General features: G+C 59.8%; 1 protein-coding gene across 6 annotated transcripts in view; it reads right to left on the bottom strand.

Moving 5' to 3' along the window:
• Nucleotides 1-81: 81 nt before the first annotated feature.
• The window catches only part of ITPR3 (inositol 1,4,5-trisphosphate receptor type 3), a 67285-nt gene continuing 43733 nt past the window's right edge, over nt 82-23633 (bottom strand). For 2 of the 6 annotated variants that reach the window (XM_030315274.1, XM_030315275.1), the window contains exons 23-58: nt 22604-22733; nt 22024-22081; nt 20755-20920; nt 19620-19784; nt 19462-19536; nt 18911-19036; nt 18135-18257; nt 17858-18058; nt 16651-16902; nt 16253-16378; nt 15991-16116; nt 14651-14771; nt 13917-14107; nt 13165-13313; nt 12849-12957; nt 12628-12718; nt 12343-12512; nt 11032-11206; nt 10679-10863; nt 10330-10530; nt 10072-10182; nt 9520-9615; nt 9302-9403; nt 9121-9207; nt 8460-8570; nt 8167-8359; nt 7823-7948; nt 7189-7361; nt 6332-6496; nt 5460-5652; nt 4895-4999; nt 4681-4808; nt 3622-3787; nt 3023-3183; nt 1645-1806; nt 82-947 (exon numbers count right to left, since the gene is read on the bottom strand). In XM_030315274.1, the coding sequence (XP_030171134.1) occupies nt 879-947; nt 1645-1806; nt 3023-3183; nt 3622-3787; nt 4681-4808; nt 4895-4999; nt 5460-5652; nt 6332-6496; nt 7189-7361; nt 7823-7948; nt 8167-8359; nt 8460-8570; nt 9121-9207; nt 9302-9403; nt 9520-9615; nt 10072-10182; nt 10330-10530; nt 10679-10863; nt 11032-11206; nt 12343-12512; nt 12628-12718; nt 12849-12957; nt 13165-13313; nt 13917-14107; nt 14651-14771; nt 15991-16116; nt 16253-16378; nt 16651-16902; nt 17858-18058; nt 18135-18257; nt 18911-19036; nt 19462-19536; nt 19620-19784; nt 20755-20920; nt 22024-22081; nt 22604-22733 (5088 nt within the window). In that variant the 3' untranslated portion in view covers nt 82-878. The other 4 variants (XR_003968802.1, XM_030315277.1, XM_030315278.1 and 1 more) reach the window with 4 other exon arrangements.

Below are 23633 nucleotides of genomic sequence, written 5' to 3'. Positions count from 1 at the left end.
CGAGGTGAGGCCGGGCCAGTGGGCACAGGAGCCCCCACCGCCCCTGGGGAGTGTAGGAAACAGCATCCCTTTCTCATGGACTAGCGTTCTATTAATTTATTTAAGGCAGTTAACATATTAGTTCTCAGGCCAGAGGGTTTGTAAAACGTTACACCAAAAGGAGATAAAACAGTCGAAACCCAGCTGCTCCAACATGCCCCAGCCCTGCCCTCTGGGCCAGCAACTCTTCTCAGGAGGCCTAGAAGAGGCAGGTCCCAGGAGCAAGGCTCTTTTCCTCGGGTCACCAGTCCACCTGGGGCCGAGCTGGAGGGGTGGCCTGGATGATGAGGTCTACATGCAGTCTACAGCAGATCTGCGGCCCAGAGGGAGCCGTGGAGCCGTGGCCTGGGCTGAACACGGCACCCGTGAATAAGTTAAATAAAAAGCCCTAAAATCACTAGCAACAACAGCATTACTGCACCTCCCTCAGGAGCAGGCAGAGACCAAAATGTAGTGCTTAGAATAAAGACGCGACCCCACTCCTAATCCCATGGAGGAACACAAGAGAATGTCAGTTACTGCTTTAAGGAACAAAGCAATTGTCCTTCCGGAGGACTTCTCTCCTCTAAGGCATTAAGGTAAGCTGAGTCCCCATAAGTTTCTGAGTCGTTTCTAAGGGCTCTAGGCAGGACTGTCGGCTCTGTGGCTCCCCACTCCATGCTGGCCAGAGCCTGGCACGGCTTGGGGGGTGTCTGGCAGAATGGGAGCTGGAAGCCGAGTGGGCACCTGGCCTTGAGAGGCTGGCGGGCTGGCCGGGCCCCCTGACCCGCAGGAAGGGGCAGTGTTCCCGGTCACCACTCTCTGCGATGACCATCCCCTGCTGGGGCCTCCGGTGGCTCTCAGCGGCTCATGCAGTTCTGGACGTCCACAAAGCCCAGGCGTTGCCTGCGTTTCCGCTGCTCTGTCATCTGGGATTAAACGGGTGCCCACAGGTCGGGTCAGGCAGCCCAGAGCCCTCTCTCCATGGGCACTGGGGAGGGACTGGTGCCCACCCCTCACCGCCCCCCACCCTGCCCCTCAGACCCAGCTGCTGCTCAGCTCTGGCAGCAGGCCACAGCCCCCTCCCCCCCAGGGTGCCTTGAGGATGTCAGCCCCAAACGCTTGTCCTCAATTAGTGCATCACACAAACCCCTGATTTGGTGCAGCTGGGAAACACCCCACCTAAAAGAGGGGCGCCTGAGCTCATTTAGTCACTCCGGACGGAGAGGAGGGTGCTCTGGCAAGAGGGGATCTTGAGAAGTGGAAGGGTGCCCTGACATCCCCTATTAGCGGTGAGCCCCTCAGAGAGCCCCCGAGCAGCTGCTGGGAGTAGGGGTGAACGAGGGGGAGGACCCCTCACACCTGTAGCAGAGGTCCACTTGGCCATGTCTTTTCGGTGGACTCAGGAGCTGCCAACCTCAGTCTAACTTCCCATGGGGGAGAGAGCGTATTTGGAACCTGTCTTCCACCCCAAACCCACAAAGGAAAGGAAGGAGCGTGAAGGCCCCAGTCCCCTCCCCCTCTCCCCCATGGCAGGCTGGGCTGTGACCTCCCACGGATGGTCTGGTCTGGAGCTGCCCGGCGTGGGACCCCAAGGGTGGGGCCAGGATAGGCCTGGGTGCACACCTGCTCCTTGAGCTCGTTGAGCTGGGCGGTGAGATGGGACACCAGCTTCATGGTGGAGTTGAGCTTATCCTGAAGAATCCGGATCTCATTCTGCTCCCCTTCCCCCTCGTTGCTCACTAGGGACATGGCCCTCATCCGGGGGAACCAGTCCAGGTTCTTGTTCTGAAAAAAATCACCGGTGGGATGAGCAAGCTCCGGCCCAGGCTAGGAAGGCCTCATTTAGAAGAGCAGTCATGGAGGGGGAACCCGCCGTCACACCCTGGACACATTCCTCCCCAGGGCTGTGTCATGGGAAAATCTGAACTGACTGGGGTCCTCCCCGGAACCAGAATGAGCTGGCAGTGAACCCTCGGCGGGCGCTGAGGCCACCACACTGTGACAGGCTAACTTCCTTTAGCCGGCCTCAAGTCTCGCCAGTATCAGCACCATCTGTTTACACTCGGAACACCCTGCGAGGTGGAGGAGGGCTCTGCAGCAGACCCTGAAGCGCCTGCCTTCCTTCCGCCCCACCCCGCCACGCACGCCCCACGCCCCAGGAAGATGCGAGTCGGACAGATGGCACACTGAGGGAGGGGAGGCGCCGCCGGGGATGGCTGGCATCCGACACGTGTCTCAGAGGCAAGGCCACGTTTCCCACGACCGAGGAGGAGCGGGAGGGGGCCACCAGTTTTCTGGCTCCTCGTCACAAGCTGGGAGTTCTCAGACCAACAGATAAACCTGCACTCCAAGATCAGTTCCAATTATACACTCAAGAAACAAATACAACTCCCCCCGCCACCCCATAGGTCTTTCCTTTTAGCCTGCAATTTATCTGATGTGCAGTAATCTGAAGATGCACTACATTGAATGGAACTGATGGGGCTTCCTTTACCCGAAAAGCTACGAGACCTTTTTGTTTTTTTGGTTCACTGCCTTCACTCCCTTTTAGTCACTACAGAAATTGGACGGAGTAACTTTGATTCCTCCGAAGTCTGATAGTTGAAAGTTTTTCCAGGCTCCCTCTCGGCCTGGACCATCCAAACTCCGGGAAGCTGCCCTTCCCCTTGCCGAGCTGGAAAAGGCTCCCTCAGAATGGTCCCCCAAGCAGCAGTCCCGGGACAGGGTCTGCCTGCTCCCCCACCTCCTCGGTATCGGGCAGCCACGGGCCTGGGGACACCACGCACGTCCTTTGGGGCTGACAGGTTTGTTGTGGGCTTTTCCCTGACAACAGAGGCCATGCAGAAGAGCTCGAGGACCCTCGGTAGGTAGCACGGGCAGCCGGCGGGGCCCCGGTGAGGGCTGCCCCCAGCTGCTCCTCAGCTGGCCCTCCCACAAGGGTTAGCGACTGTCCGCCCCCCCCACCCCCCCAGCGGCCGCTGCTCCCGGGCGGGGTCCACACCTTGATCATCTGGGCCACGTAGCTCTCAGGCCCCGTGTAGTCCGTCTTGTTTTTGACGCGGACCAGCACGATGAAGTACAGGTAGTTCCACATGTTGTGCTCGAACTTGATGTGTTCCTCAAAGGACACCGTCTTGTTATCAAACTTGTCTCTCTCCAGACCTGACGATGCAGAGGGTGAGGACGAAACCATCAGGCTCCAAGAGCCACCGTGGGGCCACCTGGCAGAGTAAACACCCACCTCTTGGGGCAGTGGGGGCATTTGTTCCCCGGGCTAAAAGGACTGGTGAATGCATGTGACAGCCCACCCTGGGCTATTTAGGTCACTTCTATTTAAAGCACCAGCCACTTAGCCGTGGCGACCCCGCCCTGCCACAGCTGTAGCCTCCCACCGGGGCAGCTCAGCACCACGGTGGCCAGAATCCCAAGAGCCCGGCAAGCAGGAGCAGTTGATAAGGGATTTGTCCTGCAGGTGCCACCCGCTCCTTAGCCTGCAGTGGGTGGGGAGGGGACTTCACACCGGGAGTGGGAAAAGCCCTGGACAGAGACCGGGGGGCTTCGGTTTCCTCTGGAAACTGAGAAGGTGTAAGGGGGCCTCACCGCAGATGAAGCACGTGGTCTTAAGAATCTCCTCCTTCTTCTGCTTCTCGCTGCGCAGGTCAGCAAAGGTGTCAATGATCACCCCAAAGATGAGGTTCAGCACGATGATGATGACAATGAAGAAGAACAGGAGGTCGTAGACCACACGGGCTGGGAAGAGGGACTCCTGCAGGGGGGGAAGCAGGGAGGCTGGGCCCCGTCGCCCAGGCAAGCCAGACTCAGGCAGGGGTCAGGGCTGTGACAGAGGAGGCTCGGCCCTCAGCAGAGGGGGACGAAGGCCCCCGGCTCCCGGGGCCCTGAGGGAGGAGAGCAGACCCAGCCTCACTGTGGGCAGTGAGAAGTACAATCACAAGCCCTGAGTGTGGCTCAGGAGACAGCGGACTCAGAAAGGATACCAGCGAGGCCGGCACCCTGTGATAAGAGTTTGGCATGGGGCACTGAGGCTGCAGGTCGAGGCCTGTCTCTGCCCCTAACCTTGGGCTGGGGACAGAGCCAGCTCTGAACGCCTCTGCCCCACCCTCAGGACGCCTGGCCTCACACATTCTAGAAACACTGTCTGACCTTGGAAGCGGCTTTCCCATGTGGCCGAGGACAGACTGAGTACTGGTAATGCCTGGCTGCCTGAGTCAAATCCTGAGGCGTCCTCACGGAGCAGACTCAGCTTCCCCACCCTGCCCTCCCCTGCTGTGGGCCGGGGCTCTGCCTCGCAGATGAAGCCAGCCAGCACAGCCGGGGATCCGCCCGGTGTCTGACTCACGCCTTCCCCAGCCTGGGCAAAGCTCGGCTGCCAAGGTCTTTCCTGAGAGCAACTACAGGGAGCCGGTGGGGAGGCATGAGCAGACGGGGGTGGGGAAGCTCAACAACCATGTAACCGCGCACTGGACCCGGTGGCCAAGCAGGGAGAGGGGATGCGAAGTGGGGGCTTGCAACATCGGAGAGGGAGGGGGGCCGAGCTGCTCCCCCAGGCCGTGACCGTGACCCGAGAGCAGGACCTCGCAGTGGCTGACGTGGCCAAGGCTCGGGCCACGTGGATTTGGGAGCGGGGCAGGGGATGCTCACGTCTTTGGAGGGCTTGCGGAGAATGTCGCCCACGCCACCACCATTGCGCAGCCCGTGGTTCATGACAGTGACGATGCACATGAGCAGCGTGTCGCAGGCCCGCTCCGTGCTCTCCAGCTCTTCGTTCCCTACAAGCGGAGTATGTGTTCACACCCAGGCCAAGCCACCCGCCTCTGCGCCCCTGCCCCAGGCGCCCAAGACACACTGCCCTCACCTTCCAGGACCTCAGGCACTGAGACCCCTGAGACACAGTCCAGCTTGTCCCCACTGCACGTGCCCACAAATGTGGCAGCTCCATGTGGCATCCCCAGGGGGCTGGCTAGAGAGGACGTGGGTGAGGTCACCAGGAAGTCCAATGGCCATCATTCCCCTCGCTGTGCCCCCCGCCCCACATCCTCCATGAAGCCTTCCCTGATCCTGCGAGCTCCCCCCTCTGTCAGGCTACACGTGAAGGGTCCTCATGCCCCTGCTATGCACAAAGGACAGGAAGGGGGGGGGGGTCCACACCCCTGAGCCTGGCACACAGGCAGCCCCTGCAAACACTGAGTTTCAGATGGATGCCAGGTCTGCAAGCAGGTGGCTCCTCAGGGAGCAGAAGACCAAGGCTCTCCCACCCCCTCGGTGTGTCCCGGGGCAAAGGGAGGCAGATTGCTGTGAACTAGACACCCCCGCCCCAGGACCCAAGAGGAGGAACTGAGGCAGGGCGCCTGGTCCTGACACGGGTCATCTGTGCAGCCCCTCTCAGCCCCCACACCCTCCCAGGAGAGGAGCCGCCAGACCTCCAGAGTGATTGCCGGGCAGCCGGTCAACCTCAAGGATGAAGTCATCCTTGAGGAAGAGGAAGCCAACGATGGAGAAGAGGTAGACCAGGATGAGGGCCAGCAGGGCGGTCAGCAGGATGGAACGGCCATTTCGAGTCACACTCTTGATGACGTTGAACAGCGTCTCCTCCCGGTAGATGAGGTCAAAGAGCTGCAGGGCAGGGACAGGGCCTTGAGGGGCTGCAGACGCCGCTGGATCCAAGGGCTGCCCGGCTCCCAGTGGTTTCCCACAGGCTCCTCCAGGAGGGTCTGTGCTTGGGCAGGTGGAACCAGCCTAGTGGGCCTGGCGGGGAAGGCTGCTCAGAGGCACCTGGAGTTCTAAGGCCAAGGGAAGGGAGTGGCCCGGGAGAAGGTGTGAGGGCTGAATGGGCAGGCAAACACCACACCCGGGGGAAGAATTTTTTGTGTGATTTGTGTGCGTTGGCTCACTTCAGCCTCACAATCACTCTAGGAGGTGGGTGCTGTTAATCATCCTTGTTTTATAGATACAGAAGTGAAGGCACGGGGCAGTTAAGAAACTTGCCCCAAATCACAGAGCTTGTAGGGGCCACGCTGGGATGCAAACCCAGGTAGTCTGGTTCGAGTCCAAGCTTAAAACCACTACCAGACAGGGGAGATGAGCCAGATGGGGGCCGGGAGTGGCTGTCAGGGCCCTGAAGGCTGGGCTGGGGCCAGGTAGAGGAGGACTCTGCAAATCCAGCCCTCCCAGCCCAGCAGCAAGAGGACCGGACAGAGAGACTGGCACTGGGGAACCACTAGCAACTTGAGGGAAGCCCCGACCACCCCCACCCCCCCCCACCCCTGCCAGCCCCAGCCCCCAGAGGGCTCACCAGGATGCTGTAGAAGAGCTCATGGACAAAGAGGCCCAGGACACTCGTCAGGATGTAGCCCACATGGTAGAGGAACTCCATGTCCATGACCATGGCCTTATAGCCCCGGATGAAGGTTCCGCGGTTGCCCACAAAGCTCACCACAAATACAATCTTGTTGGTCAGCTGGGGGCAGTAGAAGGCATGGGGATCAGTGCCCCACGGCCCACCCTGAATCTCCACTCCCTGTCGCCCTGCCCCCCCAGTGACCAGCTCGGAGGCCAGCCCTTGCCCGGAGTGGATCTGAGCTGGTCCTGCTCAACCTGGCAGGCTCAGCATTAATGAAAATGCCTCCAGAAATGTACCTGGACTCTTGGATAGAACAGGTGAGGAGCCCCGTGGGCACCTAGCTCCAGGAAGAAAGTGAGATACAGATAGAGTCAGACCAAGCAGACCAACCTTGGCCTCTACGGTGACTTGGTAAGTTCAGAAAAGGGGTCTCCCCCCACCTTGCTCTGGGTACTTTATTTCCAGCTGTCAGGAACTGTCATAATATACAAATCTTTAATGTCTACAGTACACACAGTGCCTCTGGGCAGTGCCCGACTAACACCGTCTACACAGCAGCCCTGAAGCCGGTGCCCCAAAGTGACTCCTGGCTGGCTATCTCTGAGTGCCGGTTGCCCCAGGCTGTCCCGGGAGACAGTGGAGGCACAGAACGGCCCTAACCGTGGAGCTTTAACAAGCTTGATCCCGATACAGGCACAAGGGGGTTAGGGCAGAGCAGTGGCTGCCGGAAGACAGCAGGCCAGCCCGAGGTCCAATGGCACCATGAGCCCCAAGGGTGGTCTGGGGTGAGGGCTCCCTCTGACACTCACGTTGAGGGCGCCCAGGATGTTGAGTGTGGGCCCAATGCCCAGGTAGTAGATGGAGCGCAGGATGAGCGCCACAATGAGGGGGCGGATGCTGTAGCGCTTGGTGAACAGGGCCGCGATGGAGAAACAGATGAGGATCCAGAACAGCAGTGAGATGAGTGGGGAGCCCAGCACGCCTGGGGGCCAGGGTGCAGGGTGAGCACTGGTCTCTGAAGCCCACCACAGCCCCAACAGACCCCGAGAAGCCACCTCCTCCCGGAAACCTTCCCTATTAAGTTCTTGGTCACCTGGTATTAGGGCCTCTCCTGCACCACCACACCTGCATGTCTAGGCTTAAGGCAGGAGAGGCCCTATCCAGCTGCTGCTATCATAGCTGAGCTCTGGCTCATGCGCGTGGGCCCGTGTGTGTGAGAGAGACGTGTAGTGTCTCGAGGCCAAGGACCCTGTCATCGCACTGGACCCCATCTGTCTCTCCCCCCATGATGGGGTGCAAAGCCCAGAAAGTAGTGCAGGGGTGCCTTTCCCCCACTCTGCATCTGGTCCCCTCAGAGCCTGGCTGGCCACAAGGCTCTGCCCAAACCCAGGGAGGAGGCACGGTGGTCTCCAGGGCCACAGTCTGCCAGCCTTGTGTCCCCACCTGTGGACGCGCCCTCCATGTAGGGGTAGAAGAAGGCAATGATGATGTTGATAAAAACTGCCAGGTTGAAGGAAATACTGCCCCACAGGGTCATTCGGCGGGAGAACCAGTAGATCAGTGGCATGCCTGGGGGAGATGTGGGTGGGTCTCTGGTTAACATTGTCCCCTCATCCCACATGGCCTCCCCCTCTGGGGCCCCCAGCACCTGCTCAAGCTCCAGGCCCCGCTTCAGGGGGAAAATGTGACTGGAGCCCTCCTGGGGTGGGGTGGGGTGAGGCAGCCCCCCCTGGCAGGTAAGGGGGTCACCAGGGGGCCTTGCCCTCCCGCCCCGCGGGGGTCCTCACTGCGGAGCTTGCGCTGCCACTCCATTTCGTTGTGCAGGAAGGAGGACTGGTCGAAGAAGTCGCTCACTTTGCTGCCCTGCTCATCCTGCTCCGTGGTGGTGAAGAGCCGGTGCTTGGTCTCCTCCGTCAGGAACTGGCAGATGCCAGGCACTGGGAACACGATCTGCTCCATGCTGCGGTCCTGTCGCACGATCTGGGTGCACACAGGCACGTGGTCACACCTAGGCCACAGCCCTCAAGGGCCAAGTTCACAGGCCCTCACTCACAGCGCCCCTACTGCCCTCGGGCCCCACCTCTATCTGGGATGTGTGGTTCTCGTAGTAGGCCAGGGGGTCCTCCTCCTCCTCTTGTGCGGGCGCGGAGGACTTGAGCATCTGGGACAGCTGCTTGTTGTTGAGGCTGAGCTGGGGGTAGAGGGGCCGCCGAGGTCAGGCCCCGCAACTTTCCACCGCTAGACCTCACACCAGAGCCCTACCTGCTCCAGGTGCGCCCCCTGCCAGACGAGACCCAGCCTACTCCAACTAGGATGCAGCCCAGAAGAAAGAGGGGATAAGGGGGGGAGAGCCTGTCGAAACCATTCTATAGGCCCCTCAGCACCCACGGCTCCAGCTCCAGGCTTCCAGACCCGTCCCACAACCCGGCTCCCACCTCTACCCGTAGGTTTCACCCCGGACCACCCACCCTCCCGGCTCCTCCCACCCTGAGCCCCGCCTCCCCATTCCAGCCCTTTACTCAGGTTCAGGCCACACCCCCGAGTCGTGCTCCGCCCAGAGTTCCTGGACCTGCCCCCGGGCTCATCCCGTATTCCAACCGGCCCTCCGATCTCGCAGTGCCCTCATCCCCTCCCTCAGTTCCTAGCCTCGCCCCCAGATACCAGCCCATCCAATCTCCCGCCAAGCCACGCCCCTAGACCTAAGCCCCGCCCCACACCCAGCCTTGTCCCCGCGCCCCCACCATAGAAGAGATGCCCTCGGCCTCCTCCTCTTGGATGCGCTTCACTGGCTTGAGCAGGTGCTGCAGCTGCTTGTTGTGCCTGGAGAGCTGAGTGAGAGGGCGGCGCAGTCACGGGGCGTGGTCGCTGGGGTGGGGGGGAGGGCAGGACCGCCGGGGGCGGAGCCAGGGGTGGGGCTGGTACCTGCAGCGCCAGGATGTAGATGTTGTGGCCCACTTCCCGTGGGCTCACCTCCGAGTTTTCCCGCTCCTCCTCCTGCAGGTAGGCTTTCTTGATGACGTCCACCTGGCAGGGCAGGGCCTGTTTGCCGCCTTCCTGGCGCGTAGGGAATGCCCCGATCCCGGTTCCCCTACACCCCAGCCAGGCACGTCTTCCCACCTGACCCCTGGCCCCAGCCTCACCAGCTCCTGGGGCCGCAGGCTGATGAGGATTCGCTCAGCGTTTTCACTGTCGTGCCGGCTCTCCATCAGAGCCAGGAGCAGCTTGGAGGCATTGTCCTGTGGAGAGGTGGGGAGAGGGGGAGAGGCCACAGTCTGAGAGCCCCTACGATGCCCCCCAACAACCTCTTCCACGGTCTACTCCATAATAGCCTCTCCTGGCCTGCAAGATGCGCCGTAACCTTCCCATCCCCGCTGGCCCCCAGGACTTGCTGAGAAGTGTCCTGCAAATCCAGCCCACCCACTAGCTGTCTTCACCGCCACCCCATGGCAAGCAGACGCAATCCCCAGAAAGCGGACACGTACGTGGGAGACCCTCAGATAAACCCAGAACACGTCTGCTCCTAGAGTGTACGTCCAACACTCTTGCTCACACATTCATTTACGTATGCATATTGACACGTACATATTAAACATGCCAACACACCCCAGTACGCACACTCAACACAGGTCGCGTCACGTGCATTTGTGCACACGCATCCCATGCACACTCACATGGAGTGCCACGGGCCCCACCTTAAGCTGCAGCACCAGATCCATACGGTATTTGCACAAGGGACTGATGTCATTAAGAATCAGGGCCGTGATGATGTCTATGCCGTTGGACTCATGCGTCACGATGCAGGTCTGGCAGGAGGCAGTGGGAGACACGGGGCCCAGGCCCCTCAGAACTGTGGCGCTCCGGAGGCTCACTGTCTCCCCTGCCCAGCCTGCTCCACCCACCCACACCTCCACACTCCCCCTCGGCTGCTCCTGGTTCTCATGGCGACTTACCTGGTTCTCGTGGCAGGGGCCCTGACAGTACTCAGTGAGGGTCTCCAGGGTCTGGATGACAAGGCCCACGTTGTCCTCATTGATGTAAAGCCCCAGCAGCCCCAGGCCACCGGTGGTGCTGCCGCACATGATGTCCAGGAACTGCAGTGTCTCACACACCAGGTTGTAGTTGGTCTTGTTGTTCTGGGAGCGCAGGAAGTTCTGCAGAGCACAGAAGGGTGGACATGGCACCGCTCCCGCAGGGAGGCAGAGGCCTGCACGGACCACACGGTGAGCACCGCAGGGCGTGACCGACGGGGAGGGCGGGGGCCCACGTGCTGGCTGGGGGAGGGGCGGGGCAGGCGCTCACCTGCAGGTCTCGGTTGTGGTTCTCACACAGCAGCTGCAGAAAGCGCAGGATGGGCTGCATGATGAGCACGGAAGTGCCCATCTCATTGCTCTGCACGCGCTCGCCCACCTCGTGCCCCCGGCGCAGGCTGGGGCCCAGCGAATAGCGGGATGGGGAGCCTGGCATCGAGAAGGAGGCCACGCGACCTGCAGGGAGAAGCCCGGTAAGGCTGGGGCTGCTGGAAGTAACCGGACCCTGCGTTCCCACCCCCAGGCCCCTGCCTGCAGATCTCGCCCCGTGACCCCCCTCACCCTGAAGCCTCTGACCCTGGCCCAGCACCCAGTACAGCATCTTGTACTGCTGTGACCTCTGACCTTTGGTGGTGGGGTCTGCCGACTCCCGGTCCTCGCGCGGCTGGCTGCCCAGGTCATTCATGTTGACGGCCACCGTGGACTTGGTCTCCTGCTGGGCCCGCTTCATGCGGTCATGCAGCACCTTGAAGAAGCGCTCTGACTTCTTGTCACTTGTCATCAGGTTGTAGAAGGATTTCTGGGGGCAGATGGTGAGATGAGGGACAGCCTCAGCACGGGCCTGGCTCTGAGCAGCCCTTGCTGGGTCCCTGGAGGGCTCTATCCTGTGCTGCAGGAAAAAGCACCTGCAGGACCACAGACAAGCCCCTAGACGTGCCTCAGGACTAAGGCTGGGGCAGGGTCGGTCAGGACTGTGGAGGCGGAGGGGGAGGGTCCGTATCTGCTGTCCATGTGATGCTGGAGGCCCACCCCAGGCTCCTCACCCCCATCTGCATCTGCCCTTGGCCCTCTGTCTGCTCCCCACACAGCAGCAGAGATGCCCCTCAGAAGTCTAAGTCTCGGATTTCCTCTGCCTGAAACCCTGCAGCGGCCCCATCTCACTCACAGGAAAAGCCACGCCTCACAGCTCGCATGAGGCCACACGATGGCCTGCCACTTCTCTGACCCCAGGGCCCACCACTCTCCACTCCTCTGCCCTCTCCAGCCACATCAGCCACTTCCTCCTCATGGCCTTTGCACCTGCTGCCTGCTCTCCCAGGACAGCGCCCGCCTGTCCACATGCTCACCTCTGGGTCCAACGTTCCCCTTTCCAGGACACGACCCTGATCCCTGCCCCAGCACTCCCTAGGCCCCTCACCTCCATCATCACTGTCCAGCATGCTCTCCATGTTATGTGGGGATTACGGTTATTGGCTGTTGTCCTCATTAGGATACAGGACCAAGAGAACATGGATTTTGTCTTTTTTGTTCACTACTGAATCCTCAGTGCCTAGAACACTGACAGGCCGTGGAAGGCACTCGGTGCGGACTTACTGAAACAATGCACGAATGAATGAATGGGGATAAAGCAATCGGGGGGGCTTTTCAGAGGAGGCAGTCCTTTAGTTGGGCACCAAAGGCTGAGGAGGATGTGGAAGAGGAGGGAAGCAAGCCTGAGCAGAGGCCAAGAGGCAGGAATGATGGATGTGATGTGGGCAGCATAGTGGGGAGACAGGCTCAGGCCTGGCTTGAACAGGGTGGTCTGCATGGATAGAAAAGAGGCCAGGGTAGCCAGACTCGTGCCGGCCACCAGCACCTAGCCCTGCGGCCCCAGCTACGGGGTACACTGTACCTCCTCGTAGAAGGCACCACCCAGGACCCCCACCCAGTCCACACCTGGATCTCCGTGTTGCCACCATCCAGCAGGCGGATGGCCAGGCCAATGCTCTCCTGGAAAATCTTCTCATTCTTGGTGCTGGTGATCAGGTCACATACCAGCTTGGTGGCCCCCTCCTTGTCCAGCCGGCACTGGGTGGCCGCAATTGCTGACCAGTCTTGGTCCAGGCCTGAAGTTGGGGAACCCGCGTGAGGGGAGCCGGTGGGGCAGGGGAACGGAAGGGGCACCCAGGGCCTAGGCAAAGGGTCACCCAGAGGCACAGCCAGGGGGCAGGTGGTACTGACCAGGGCTCATGGGGTCCGGAAGGTCCCCCCTCGAGCTGGACTTCCGGTTCTGGAGGTAGTTTTGTAGCAGCATCTTGCGCAGCTGATTGCCCTGGAGGACAGGGAGTGAGAGCCCACAGTGGCACTTTTCACCATTTAACCCCTGGCCGGACAGTCCTGGCCCCGAGCCCCTGGCACTTGCAGCCGGGCCTGCACGGTGTCCAGCCCGCCTGGCCACTCACCCGGTCCCCGTACTTGGCCTTCTTGAGCAGCATTTGCTGCAGGGTCCGCAGCACCTTGACACACAGCTTCTCCTCCGACTCCATGAGGTCCTTGGTGTGCTGGATCAGCCTGGCCAGTGAGGAAGAAGGGCACACATGGGGCAGCCTCTGATGCCTCCCTCCAGCCACTTCCCCTGCCCTGTGCCGGGCGGGAACACACCCGGCCCTCTGATCCCGCAGGCTGTCCAGTCCCCGCAGGGCCCTTCCCTGTCCCAGGCTGCCTCGCCCCTGCCCCCCGCCCCCCCCCCCCCACCGGCCGGGCTGGCATCGCACTCACTTGGACAGGAAGCCCCCACTCTCACAGCGCTGGTAGGCCTCACTGCCCTCCAGGAAGAGCAGCTCGGGCCAGTGCAGGACGTCCACCAGCACGGACAGTTCGGCCTGTACCAGGGGCCTCAGCCGCTCCTCCAGGGCCGTGATGATGTCCTGGAGCGGGCACGGCACAGTCACTACCGGGCAGGTGCAGGCCATCCAGGCCCAAGAGATGAGTGAGGCTTGACCGCCATTCCCCACACCCCAGCACCAAAGGGCCCCACGGATTTCTCTGAGCCTGTCTGAGGGGTCCTGGACCCACGGAACCACCCTGAACAATGCAGGATGTCTGTCTGCCCAGAGCTCCTGGCTGGGAGCCACAAGCCCTGCACTTTCACCCAGCCCCTCGTCTAGCTGTGTGACCCAGGCAAACCCCTCACCCTCACCCTCTCTGAGCCTCGGTCTCCCGCCACGTGGGGATAGCAAGCCACCACACCCCCCAGAAGTGTGTGTCTCAATAATGTGTTGCACAAACAGGAAGGGGCTATAAGGACTGAGAGTTGTCCTGACCCCCTCCGTGAGCACCAACCCCACTAGCAGGTGCCTGGGTTCTCCTGGCTTCCCCTGGAAGGATGCCCCTCAGTCCCTGGCCCCTGGCCTGCCCTTAGCAGAGGACTCCTTCCTGGGGAGCGGGGGCAACACAGGAAGGGATGCTTCCCCGGAACATGCCCTTCCAAAGCAGCTCTCGTGGCAGATGCCAGGCAGCCCCACACCCACCTGCAGCTTCTCGATGATGTTCTTGTAGTCCCACTGGTTGGCGGTGGGCGTGACACGGGGGAAGGCCCGCGTGGTCGCCTTGTAGTTGGAGGCGTTGCGCTGGGCTGCAGCTGCACAGCTGGTGCTGCTGCTGAGCAGTGAGCTGATGTGTGCATCCAGGTCCATGGGCAGTGAGATGGCCCGGCCTTTGGCTGGGGGGAGAGAGGAGGGGTGCTGGAGGGCGGGGGGGCGGGGGGGCAGGTGGAGGCCTCAGCCAGCCAGAGGGGCCAGGCTCAGGGCTGCTCGACCAGGGCACAGGGTGAACTAACCAAGGTTCTGGGGTACACGCCGGCCCCCTCTTGGGCTGAGGTGCCCTCTTCCCCCTTTTTGGGTAAAAAGAGGGAGTTTCTGCCTCTTTGACTCTACCCTGGCTCCACTCCGACCCCTCCCCGTCCCCAATGCTCCCTAACAATCTTACAGGCTGCCCTTCTGCCTGAAACCATTTGCAAGCACAGGCAACTTCGGTTGGGGAATGTCCCCCAGCATTCTCCTCTGGGGAACTGGCTCAAAGCAGAGAACAGCTTCTCTCAATTGCTAAGATGCTAGTTGGACACCAAGAAGGACCTACTGAGAACTACCTGGAAGCAGACGACGAGCGAGCTTAGGAATAACGTGTTTATTTTGAGGGCAGGCGTCCCTGTGGTGAAGGGAGGGGAGGGGTGGTTGGAGCTAGCCAGTGCCCCTGGCGCACTCACCCACCATGGCGAGGGTCCGGATACAGGCCTCCACGGAGCCCTTGTGCTGCTGCTGCAGCCACGGACACTCGAGCAGCCGTGTGGTGGACTGCAGCAGCTGCACCACGATTGTCTGGTGTGTCTGCAAGAGGCAACACGCCTACTGCTACAGCCCGACCCACCCTCCAACGTGGAAAGCCCCAGGCCCAGTGACCAGGGCCCACTGAGAATGGGCACGATAGAGGAAGAAGGCCTCCAACAGATACCATGTGTCTTTGTGCCAATCGGAAAAAGGTACTCCCTTTCCTCTCGGCAGTGCACAACCTGCCCGACTGTACATGGCAGCCCTGTGAGAACTCCCCAAAGTCCAGACCTGGGGCTTCTAGTCCTATTGCTGGCCTTTTCCTTCCTCTAAAAAAAGTTTTTAATAAATTAATATTGTGGGAAGTTGATGTATTTACATGGTTCAAAACCCAAAGCATGCTATGAAAAGGCACACTTCGAGAAGTGTCAGCCAACCTTGACCCCATCAGCTCCATTCTCCCACACTCTGCCCTGGGGCTCAGGAGAGGTGGGGAAAATTGATACAATTACCCATAGTCCCAAAGAGGCCCCAGAGCGCAAACATATGTGTGTCAAAACAAACCCACCCATGCTGAGACCAGGACCTGCTCCACCCTCAGTCCATCTATAGGTAGCCCCTTTCTTGGTCACTTGTGTGTCCATCCAGTGTTGCTTTAGGATTTAGGTATTGTCATAGGCTCCCTCCTAAAGGGAACCTGCCTCTCTTTCCTTCAAGAGGCTCTGGGCTATGACATCTGAGAATCTGGGAATCGATTAAGGGGCCATGACTCTTCCAGTGATTTAAGACAAACTCCTGTTCGCTAGCCTAGAACTTTTTTGCTGATACAGGTAAATAAGACTTCAAAAGGCTGTCTATTTCAGTCCTAGGGGCACCTGATCAATTAAGCCAAACACCAAATATCTCTGTACATCGGACCCTCTGGATTACTGCTCTGACTCTGCTGTCCACTGAGGTAGGCATGACCATCTTGTCTTTGGGGAGTAAGTGCTGCCAGCTGCCCCCCGCCACCCTGGGATCCGTCATACCTAGTGAATTTACGAATTCCTGTTCTAGGGTACTGCCCCCACTGCAATTCCTGACCCGCAGAAATTACAGAAGAATAAATGTTTGTTGTTTTAAACTGCTAAGGTCTAGGGTGATTTGTTACACAGCATATGCAATTAACACACTTGTATATGTCCTTCTGCTACGTCTTTATGTGCCATGAGCAAACAGGAATATATATCCTCTTTTCCCTCTTTGCTACACAAAAGCTGTGCGGGCAAGAGCGGCTCACCTGCAGGGAGGTACTGTTCTCCGAGAACGGAGAGCTGAAGAAGGCGTTGATGGTGTCCAGCACGACAGTCAGCACATACTTCTCCAGGGTGGGGTCAGCCAGGCGCTTCTCACGCTTACTGCAGACCTGGGGTGGGAGAGAGAGATGCCTGGGGGGCCCCACCGCTCCTGCCCCCCGCCCCGAAGGCTGCCGGGGCTCCCACCCACGCCCCTGCCCAGCACAGCGCACCCACAGGCCCACGCCCCACCCCCCGGGGACAGACCCGAGCCATGTCCAGGGTGAAGTTCTCAAAGAGTGTCCAGATGTGGTTGCTGGTGTAGATCTCCTTCATCTCCACCTCTGTGTCCACGTAGCAGTGATTCACGAAGTTCACGTAGGCCATTTTCACCTGCACAGCCCGGAGCAAGGTCAGGGGCGCTAGCAAGGCCGCTGGCCCAGGCTCTCCCTCTCTGCACTCAGATTCTCCCCTGACCTCTCCGTTGCTCCTCTCCCCACACCCCTCCTACCAGCCCCCATGTCTGCCACTCCCCCACTTCCCTCACCAACCTTTTCCTGCCCTGCCATGGCAAGACTGAAAGGCTGCCTCAGCCTGGATCTACCCTTCCCCCCGCCCCAGCCGTCCCCACCCACCCCAGCCACCTCTCCCAGTCCCCAGAGGACCTCGGTGATGCAGTCCTCGTGTGTCACCACAGACACCACGTCTTCCAGGGGCAGCAGGGAGGTGCACTTGATCTCAGTGTAGACGTTCTTGCCCTCGGCACAGGCAGCCAGCAGGTCCACCAGGGAGATGTGATACATGAGGGGGCTGTGGTCCTCCACACCATCCCGGGCAGCCTTCATCATGTCCAGCAGGTGGGCCAGTGAGGCCTTGTCATTGTAGAACACGACCACGTCGTCACCTGCATTGGTCAGCTGAAGGCAGGAGGGGTGCCCCATCAGACCCCCTGAGTCCAGCAGGCCCTAGGTTTACCCGAGAGAGATGGGGACTCTGACCTCAGCCCTCACCTGACATTCAGGCAAACCCCACCCCCCTGCCTGGCCCTCGAGGCCGTAGGCTAATGTTTCGGGCCCTCTGCCATCAGGGCCGAACCCTGGACCCAGAAAGTGCCCCCCTCCTCCCCTAAGGAAAGAAGTCCCACTCAGGCATGTTTCAGAGGTGCCTCCTCCAGGAAGCCCTTGCGAATCCCACCCCTGCCTGGCTCACCCCCCCTACCCCCACCAGTGCTCCCACAGTGTGTAATTTAAAGGCTCACAGAGCACATGCTGCATCCTCTCGTGTCAGCAATTATGTTATTCACAGTAATATAATAACAGCAACTCATAATTCGCATCGCACAGCACTTCCAGCACAGGGCATCTCGTTTATTAGGTCCCTCATCTCACTTCACCAGGCTCCTTTCTCCCCTGCCCCCACACCATGCGGTAAGAGGCTCCAGGGCAGAGTCCACGTCTGTTCCAGATGTAGACTCAGCCCTCCACCCTTCATACCTTCAGGTAACGGGCCTACTGTGTACCCACGATGTGCCCGATGCTGGGGCCCGTGTACGAAGGATGTGGTCCCCCGCCCTGAGCTCACACCCCAGCGCCTTCCCCCACGTGCACAGAACAGGTGCTTCATGATTTTTAAGTACATGATAATAGAAGGATAAACAAAGGAATGCGTGTTTGAGCTCTTTCAGGCCTGTTGTCTGAGTTCTACTAGACCGGCCTCTTTGACCTTAGTTTTCCCTCCTCCTTCCAGCACCCTCAGCGTTCCTCTCGTGACCCCACTGCCTGACTCCTCCAACTCCGGGTCCTGCCTCCTGAGCGCTCCCTCTCTGTGGCCACCACCCATGAGTTCCCATGCGCCCCGCGGCCTCGTCCTCACCTCCGTCATGATCATGTCCTGGCACTTCTTGACGTACTTGCCCTCGGCCTTGATGACGGTGTGCAGGAAGTCCAGATACTGAACGTGCCGCCCGTGCGTGGCCAGCAGGTGCACGAAGTGCTGCAACACGGGCTCGCTGATTTCAGAGCACAGCTGGTAGTTGTTCAGGAAGATGTGCTGCATGGTCTCTGCCTCCAGGAGCTAGCGGGGAGGGCATCCATCAGAAAGGGGGATCTGGGCCCCACTCCACCCAGCCGCCTCCACCTGGCGTCCTTACCCCTGGTGTGAGGAAGAGGTGCAGGTGCTTATGCAGCAGGGCCTGGTTGCCGGGGTTCCCCGCGCAGAACTTCTGCAGGAACTGGTGCGTGTACCGCAGGATCTCCATCATCTTGGCATCACCCTGGGCACGGAGAGGGGAGGAACGAGGTGAGGCCGGGCCTGGTGTCTGCGCTCAACGGGTGTGGGGGCAGATCGGGGCTCGGGATTGGGACCACAAGGAGGCCAGGTTCAAGGTGAAAGCTGGGCCTCCAGGTCAGGACAAAGAAATGTGTGAGGGGCTGAGGGTCAGCGGCTGAGGCGAGGCTGGAGCGGGGAAGCAAGGCTGAGGGGTCAGGGTCAGGTGAACGCTGGGATGGTGTCAGGCTCAAGAGTCAGTGTGAGGCTTGAGACATATCAAGATCAAGGTCGGTCAAGGGGAGGTGTGGGTGTCAAAGGTTGAAATGAGGCTCAATTTGGAGTCAGGGACCAGGTCAGGGTAGGAGGGCAGAGCGAGGCCAGGGTGTGGAATCCAAGTCAGGGGTCAGTATGAGGGGTCATGGGTCAGGGGTCAGCCTGTGCTGACATCATGGGTCAAGGGGAGACCGGGGTCACATGGACCAAGGGGAGGCTGGCCAAAGGTTACAGTGAAGCTGAGATTATCAGGATGAAGCCAGAGAGGGAAACAGAAGCTGGGGTCGGGGTCAAGAGTCAGAGTTAGGTTAGCATCAGGGGTTAGGGTGCGGTTTGGGTTAGACTGGGGTTCAGGGTGAAGCTGCCCGGGGGATGAGAGGTCACCTTGTCATAGGGGATCTGCAGCAGGTCCAGCATGACCTTGTGGGCGTCCATGTTCTTGAGCAGCCTCTGCTGCTTCTTCCTCATCTGCTCCCCAACACCGCACATCTTGTTCAGCCGCTCCAGGATCTGGGGAGGGTGGGAGGTGAGCCCAGAGCCCCTCCCCTCCTCCTCAAGCTCCCCCTCCACCCAGGGCCCCGCTCAGGCTGGTCGGAGTCCCCGGCCAACCCCAGCCAAGTCCCAGCTCACGCTGGGGACAGGAAGGGGGAAGGAGGCCGCGGTCACGGAGTCAGATCACTGCAACGAGGCAGGGAAGCACTAAAAACCCAATCCCACCCATAAAAGTAAATAGAACAATATGACTGTGAAATGGAATTTCATTAAATTCCTTCAGCTTTAAAATAATGCCATCTGGACTTCGGCAGGGCTGTTTTTAATGCACAGGAAAAGCCAGAGGATGTCAATCTTGAGGACCGGTGGCCGGCAGAGTGGGGAGGCGGGAGAGGCCAGGCCCCAGAGCCTCCAGGGGGTCCTCGGGGCCCCCAGCCACTCACGCCCTTGACGATCTGGTAGTTCTCACTGCTCTTCTCCCCAGGTGGGTGCAGAAAGCCCTCCTCGTCTGTGGGCCGCTGCGGACACAGGGAATGGGGGTCAGCCAGGCCCCGCCCTCACTGGAAGCCCTGTCTCCCCAGCTCCCCACGACCTCACTCACCTCCTTCTTGTCTTTGGTAGCACCTGCCTCCACCTCCTCGCCCTTGCTGCTGCCCTTCTTGTCGACCCACAGCTCCGACTTCTCGACCATGGTCCGCAGCCGGTCCAGCTCTGACTTGATCACCTTGTAGTTCTCCACATCCTGAGCTGAGATCAGCAGCTGCACCTGAAGGTTGAAGGCAGGCTTGCCTGGTGAGACCGGTGCCCCCAGGTCCACTGCCTCGCAAAGAACCCCGGTGCCTGATGCCCCGGCCTCTGGTCCTGGCATCTCCATTCTGCCTCTGCTCCCATTCAATGTGTATGGCCCTGCCATAGTCCACCACCTCCAGGAAGCCTTCCCTGATGGCCGAAGACCTCCCTGCACTCCTTGGCATGAGCTGCCCCATCACCTGGCTTCAGCGACTCATTGACTTGTGCTGCAAAGGCCTGTCACTTGGTCACTCGGACCCCAAATGCAGGACAAAGCATCCTGGCATCACTGAATGCTGGCTGAAAGAGGGATCTGAACCTCGGCTCCCACTTCGCTCACTCTGGTCAGTGGGTAAGGAGGGAAAGCTTCCTGGGCCTCAATGTCCCTCTAAAAAAACAGGAGAGTAGTAACCACATTGCCAGGGCTGCCCCGAGAATTCCATTAACATGAGGCCAAGGCTCAGTGTCTGGCACACCCTCGCTAAATGCCAGTCCTGTTTCCCAGGGAGCTGTCAAGACCACACGACATGGCGAGGACACAACCAGTCACCTTAGTGAGGGCTGACTGCACGCCGGGCGTGATTTGAAGCACTTAGCAAACGTGCACGTGGTGTAGTTTGTTAAACTATGAAGTGCCATCCACATCATAAAGAGTGACAGGCCTTGAGTCAGGCTGAGAGGGAATAAAGATGGCCCAAGACTTGGCCTTCACCTTTAAGGAGCTCAGCAAGGCCAAGAACCCCAGAGAAGCATCTTGAACTTCCCCTGAGCTGTGAGCATCTACGTCACGGTCAACCCCCCGGTGCCCAGCACAGGCCAGCGCCCAGCCAGCGCACCTGCCCGCTCGGTGCCGGGGCCAGGTGGTCCTCTGGCCACCCCCCCGGGGAAGCCCCTTTGGGCCTCCTTCCCCCTCCCCAAGGGCAAGGGGGCTCAGACAGGAGCAGCACCTGCTTGAAGGTGTGCATGGCCTCCTGGCGCTGGCTGAAATGCTTGAAGAGCAACTGAAGGGCCCCCGAGACCAGCGGCGCGTAGTCGTGCATGCTGAGGTGGATAAGCACCCGTAGGAACATGCGGCCGCCCTCGTCGTCCACCTCCAGCATGCTGCTTGTCTTCCTGCAGCACAGGCGAGGGGAACAGGTGGCCCGTGAGCTCCCTGCCAGCCGAAGGGAAAAGCGTGCTCCCCGCACCCCCTCGGCAGAGGCAGCGCCCAGTGCAATACTTGCTGAAAGCAGTGATGGTTTCTCACCAGTTTGTAAACAGCCACCGCCCTGAGCTCCCTGAATGATCCCCGGGTTCCCTTTGATTAAGCAGCGGAAGCGGCGACTCTTCACACGGGACCCACAGACACCCCCCAGGGACTCGCAGAGATCGGCCGGGGCCGTGGACAGAGGGCGGGCAAAATCCACGGCTTTGGTTTTACCAACCTCTAACTAAAGATGCAGCATTTCCTTCAGTGAGAAAAAAATCAGCACTACCTGTGATTCGGTCACCACTACAAATCACAGATGTTTTCACATCACCTTATGGGTGTTACAGAAATCGCGAAATGCCAGGTACGTTCATTGCCACTTGGAAATCGTGGTACTAATTATAGCCCTGGCCCAGTTTGTTATCTAATGTGTTAATAAAAAGGCCCATATCTAACTGGCGTGTCTAATTTGTTTTCTTCAATATTTTGATAGCTGTATCTCAAAGCACTTGCTTTCCTTTGTAATTCACGTGCTTTATTTTATGAATTTAAAAATGCCATGCTGAGCAGGGGTCCAAAGGCTTCGCTAGATCCCAAGAGTGTGGCGTGGAAATGGTTAGGAGTCCCCAACCCCCAGGAGGAGCCCTCCCCCTCCAGCCCTCTGTACAGTGGGCTATCCCCCCACCTCCCCCTGCTCCCCTCCAGCTACCTGGTCCAAATCCCAATGCACAAACAGGAGCACAACAGCCCTGGGTGAGGGCAGGGGAATGACCAAGATGACACTAAGGTCCAAGCGGCCCCTATATCACTGGGGCCGGGGAGGCCTGACAGGGCAAACACACAAAGCCAAGGAGACCCCCGCCGCAGAGCCCGGCAAGGGGCTGCGGGGAGTATGACCCAGGAGGAGGGGCCAGCCCCAGCCCTGGGAAACCCAGCCTTGGAGACCCCAAGAGGGGGATTCTCACACCGTTGTCAGCATCACCCACCCAACCCCTCACACAACCCCCCACGTCAACTCTGGCCTCACCCTACTCCAAACATGGCCTCCGCCTGCTCCCCGATGCGATCCAGGTTCATGTTGGCAGCTGTGGGGAGCAAGAGTAGGCAGATGGGGGCAGGTGGCCGGTCCGTGCCCAGGAAAGATGAGGATCACAGGGGGAGGGAGCAGGCAGGTCCCCAAACCACCTCGTTCCCTGCACTTGTTGGGTAGCAGCCCCACCTGCATGCTCCTTCTCAGAGCAGCCCCACCACCCTGCAGGGGTGAGCAGGGTTCTGAGCTGGGCATCCGGAGACCTGGGTCCTGGTCTGGTTCAGCCTCTGACTGGCTGTGACCTGAGGCAAGTCCCCGCCCCTCTATATGGGCCTCAGTTTCTCCATTTGGGAAATAGAGAGGATGATCTCTGCCTTTGCCTCTTACCGTGGCAAATAAATGAGATACTAGGGAGGAAAGGCCTTTGCAGGTTGGGAAACAGAGGCAGGGCTGGGGATCCAGCCCCAAGGTCTCCCTCATCCTCCACCCCACTGATGTGTACCCCTGGGCGAGTCACATAGCCTCAGTCTGAAGGCGGGGGAAGGGAGGGGTGGGGAAGGCAGCGGTGGGGGCTCACTTGTGGAGTCGAAGGCCGGGGCTGTGCCATCGGCCCCACTGTCCTGCATGGGAAACACCTCCACAAACTCCTTCTTGAAGACAGACAGCAGGTAGGAGATGCGGTAATCCAGGCGGACATTGAGGATGAACTGGAGAAGTGGGGAGGGACGGGGTGGCGATTGGACTGAGGTCGGAAGGCCAGTTGTGCCCCGGGGGTGGGGGGAAGGTGGTACCCTGAATGAGCTCTAGCATTTGGGTATCTCAGCATAGACGTTCCAGATGCTCCAGCATTATCACAACCTAAAAAATCAAGACTCCTCTCCCCAGGGAGGTCCAGGGTGCCCTCTCCTCCACTCTTGACCCAGTGATGAGGGATGACACCTCCTCTCCAAATTAGGCAGAGACACCCCTGCCCCGTCCCAGCCCACTCAGCCCCTCCTTCCCAGGCAAGATACTGACAGGAAACAGAAGGAAGCTCCCCAGGCCCAGAGGCCGACTCTCATCCTCCAATCTTGCTCTGCCTGGGGCTGGGGGGGGGGGGGGGCCGGCGGGTGGAGAATTGAAGACTGAGGGGGAGCAGGAGAGGCCACTGTGGGGCAAGGGGTGAGGACACAAGGTTTGAGGACACCCTTGACTGGCCTCTATCCTTATGGGGCACAGAGAGCTTCTGGCCATACCCCAGAACACAGATCTGGAAGCCCTTAGCCCCTAGATGAATCAGAATCCCCCTCCTCTGACTCCCCTCCTCTGACTCCCCTGACCAGACCTTGCCCAGACTGGGTCCCCATGGAGGTCACTGTATTACCCTTCCCGTCCTCTGCTGACAGTAAGGCAAAAGCAAGCAACCACTCCTTGGGATCGTACCAGCCCCTTCTCCAAGTGTTACTAGGGGGTCTCAGACAAGACTCAGAGCAGGAAAGACTATATCTGCCTCACCAAGAAATGGCTCTTAAGACTCTAGCTCTGCTTCAGAATCTCTGTGTGATGGCGGGAAAGTTCCCTCCCCCCTCTTCCTTTCCTCATCTGTACAATGGAGGGACGGAGCTAGG

Source organism: Lynx canadensis, chromosome B2 (assembly GCF_007474595.2).
Source record: "Lynx canadensis isolate LIC74 chromosome B2, mLynCan4.pri.v2, whole genome shotgun sequence".
Taxonomy (NCBI): domain Eukaryota; kingdom Metazoa; phylum Chordata; class Mammalia; order Carnivora; family Felidae; genus Lynx; species Lynx canadensis.
This window is presented reverse-complemented; position numbering and strand designations above follow the sequence as displayed.